Source organism: Camelina sativa, chromosome 17 (assembly GCF_000633955.1).
Source record: "Camelina sativa cultivar DH55 chromosome 17, Cs, whole genome shotgun sequence".
NCBI lineage: Eukaryota > Viridiplantae > Streptophyta > Magnoliopsida > Brassicales > Brassicaceae > Camelina > Camelina sativa.
Genome location: NC_025701.1, coordinates 9125293 through 9129131, shown reverse-complemented (window position 1 = coordinate 9129131; position 3839 = coordinate 9125293). Strand labels below are relative to the sequence as shown.

At 35.4% G+C, this 3839-nt stretch overlaps 1 protein-coding gene across 1 annotated transcript; it reads right to left on the bottom strand.

The window, feature by feature from the left end:
* On the bottom strand, positions 1563-3161 carry LOC104756322 (probable purine permease 14). The gene is made up of 2 exons (XM_010478898.2): positions 3051-3161; positions 1563-2942 (listed from the first exon to the last, which is right to left on the bottom strand). The coding sequence occupies exons 1-2, from the start codon at positions 3088-3090 to the stop codon at positions 1849-1851; spliced, it is 1134 nt and encodes a 377-aa protein (XP_010477200.1). The 5' UTR covers positions 3091-3161; the 3' UTR covers positions 1563-1848.

Below are 3839 nucleotides of genomic sequence, written 5' to 3'. Positions count from 1 at the left end.
ATATATATATTTGAAAATCTTCTATATTTTTAAATTAGTCTATCATAAGTTAATTTGGTTTCAGTTTTTACTTTAAAAGTATTAAACGATTTTTTTATTTTTATTTGGTTTCAATTTGTTTATATTTTTTAGTTGGGTTGATCAGTATTTTTTTTTTAGGTTTTGTGATGTATGATTTCATTATGAAATATATTAGATGCTAAAACTAAAAAATGGAAGGAAGATATTTTTGTAACAATGTTGAAATTCAAAAAGCAAACTATACAACAATAATATTTTTTTAACATACTATATAAGATACAAATAAAATAAAGTAAAAAAAATTAGAATGTTAAATTTAAAATTAATAAGAATGACATGTGTCACAAATATAGAGTGCCAAATGTCACATTCTTAGGCAAAGTTAGAAAAAACCTTCTCTTATTATATAAGATTTGTTCAGCTATAACGTTCATTTATACTAAAGTTGCAGGCTTACTGGATTGGTTAGCCTATATACTTAAATTGGCAACTAAATAATTACATAATTGTTTTTTTTTGTTCGCAAATGACAAAAGTTTTTCAAGAAACATCAGTCAATCAACTTCCTTGGTTATTAATTTTTTTTTGTTTTCTTTTCCAACTTAACACTAGAACTCATCAAGTACGTACTAGACTATTTCGTTTACTGATTTTGAAATTTATGAAGGTTGTATAATTCCGACAAATCTATACCATTTAAATTGCATCGATAAGTCATCAGTTTTTTTGTTTTTTTTTTTTTTTTTCATTCAACCAATTTTTATAAGTCAACTGAAAAGTGAAAACTAGTTACACTATTCAAAGTTTATAAGATTTTTGTTTGTTTGACTTTTTATTACCAACAATGTCAATTAAATTCATGGATATCATACACACATCTAACACTATATATTATAACACACAAACAAATGACAGTTATGCTATGCTACATGATCGTACATAGTATAATTAAAGGATGGGGATTGGGAATACAAACATTCATTACTCTAACTGTTGACGTTGTTATCAGAGAAAATGTGGAGGATACTCGTTAATTCTGATGAAAATAAAGGAAATGACAGACTCTCAACAATAAGCATACTAAAAGTCAATATGGTCAATGAAAACAAGAACCAGTGGTCACCTTTGTTTGTTTCCCTAAAAGGCTAAAAGCAGCATGCAATTTTTATGGACCGGACCCAGTATGCATCATAGTCGAAACTTAATTTCCTAAAGAACTCAAACGGCCTCAGCCTAATTAGTGAGCTAGTCTTCTTCTTCTTCGTGAATCTTGATGTTTTATAATCTGTTCTTGAATCTTAATGTTTAAGCTTAGCTTATGCAAAGATCTTGCTCTGTTTCGTTATTAGGTCAAGTGGCTGTGGAAGGAGTGGTAATGCATAAAGTTGATATGAGACCTCGTTGTGGCATTGAAGAGAATACTCACAGATTTGTCGTGAGAGGAACAGAAAACAGAGTCAGGTCTGTGGGTTTAGAAAACAGAGGAGGAGTAAAGATAAGTACAGTATGTTCTCTTATACCCTACAACTTCAGAACATATATAGTCTTAACTGTACAGAGTCACATAAGGTTGTTTTTTGGTTTAGTCATCTTTACGTACAATATAGCCGAATCATTACCAAACTTCAAACAAGAGAGGCAGAGAGAAACAAATCTCCCTGTGAAGCGTGAAAAGGCTTAAAGGCTACACGAAGGCTTGTCCCCATCATGGTTCTCTCATGAAGCTAAAGACTTACAATTCACGAATAAAATATACATTTAGAGGTGACACATTACACACACACACAAATAATAGTATAATACCATGAAATCTTAACTTCCACGTCACTAGTTACGATTCTCTTTGTGAAGCCTATAGAAGTAAGCTGCGGCGCTCAAGGCAGCCGTGATCAAGGCGAAACCTTTGAAGACATCAAATTTATCTTCCATGAAGTTGAAGAAGACCACCACTAGAACCGACACTATCGGCCACGTAAGGACGCTGATCACATTTGATAAAACGCTCGAGACAGAGAAAACGAGTCCCACGATCCCAACCCAATAGATCTGCCAAGAAACAGCTTGAACAACCATAGTCATCACGTACGCACCTTTCCCCTTCAAGAATCCGTTCATTTCCCTCTTCAAATCGTCTTGCTCTCCGTAGATCAGCAAACCGACGACGGAGATGACTGTAGCGACGAAGGAGGAGAAGATTACGACTAGAAAAACAGAGGAGAAGCTCTGTTTTCTAGTGGTTGATTCGTTACGTCTGAAGACGTTCTCTATAGTACAGAGAATGAGAGAGAAGTAAACGCCGGATAACAGAGCTGGCCATGAGCCTTTTGCGTAACTCTCCTCTGTTTTATCTGGCTCGCCGCCGAATGAGGAGGAGAAGGAAGTGAGAGTTCCGGTGGCGATTGCTAAGATCAAGGAGATGATGATCCATCGGTTGAATTTGATTTTGTTGATGAAGGCGGCCAAAACAGGTGTAAAGAAGAGCTGTGTTGTGTAGATAAGAGTGAATACCCTAAAGGGGATATCGAGCTTTCCCTTACCGGAGAGACTTCCATGACCCGTCAAGAGCATTCCGATGCAACCGGAGAAAGAAAGTATTGTGGATCGATCGGAGGAGGTGATCGGAGGTTGTTGATTGTTGTGTTTCTTGGTGGTGAAGAAAAATAAAGGGATGAGCAGGAGAGGGAATCCAACGGTTTGGAGGAGAGATTGAGTCCATACGCCCTTGTTTTGACGGTTTGAGTTGTAGTCCATTCGTTGGAGCTGTTCATAGTAGAAGTTTTCGAGGAGTTTGGCTATGGATTGACCAGTGATAACGAAGATGATGCAGAGGATAATTGTTGGCCAATGGTCGGGTTTCTGGTTTGAGTTTCCTGTTTGGTCAATGAGTGTGGTTGAATCATGCACAAAATTTTCTGCAAGAACTGAGAATAAGAACAAAGAACTGAGAATCTAATAGATCCGAGCGTTTAGACAAATACAAAGTGAGTAAATTGATAGTTGGTTATAAGAATAGTATTTGGATACGTCACCTTGTGCTTTGGTTTGAAATGGTTGATGATTTTTGTCCATGGCTTTGCTTGCAACTGTTGTCGGAGATTGTAAACAATTTGACTCTGGTATACAGTATTCAGAGATTTAGTTAGATAATGTTTTGAGAAAATCTGATATGTGGTGTTTATTCTACACGAGGAGGGGTCATGTCTATGAAGTGAGGGCATGTCTACATCTATACATCTATGCGTTTTAAATTTTAAGGATTCCATGTTGGTTGGGTTCATTCATGACAAAGAAAATGTGTCTTTTGGAACTAAAGAAGAAAACATAACTAAAAACAAAAGTTACTGACTAGGTTTTATACCTACTGATTGAACGAACATAATACAATTCTCTATCTTTTGACTCAAAAAAAAGAATACAATTTTCTATCTTTTATCTCCATTTTACTCTATTGATGTACATTGTACACCCACCAAGTGATGTAAATCAACGACGTGAGAAGCCGCAAAGGAAGGTCGATGCGCTGCTTGGTAGTGCATATTGGCTGCGGAGAGAATTATAAATTTGGCATGAATTGTTTTAGCAACATTGAGTTTATGGTTTATTAAAAATTTCTTGATTAATCACATAAGATATGTTTTAGGACTCCAATGAACTCAAGAATGCATCTAATCATATGGTTCTTCTTCTATTAAGATAGATTTTGGGGGTTGTATCGCGGTGTGGTTTTGAACTCATATATGCTTTGTTAATTGTTGCATCACATATATAGGATTTCGATTCCCTTAGTTATGACTTATGATATTGAGTAACAAGAACCG

Coding starts and splice junctions, on each gene's coding strand:
- LOC104756322 (XM_010478898.2), bottom strand. CDS start 3,090: ATGGACAAAAATCATCAACCATTTCAAACCAAAGCACAAG. Junction 2,943..3,050: donor ATTTCAAACCAAAGCACAAG/GTGACGTATCCA, acceptor TCTTATTCTCAG/TTCTTGCAGAAAATTTTGTG.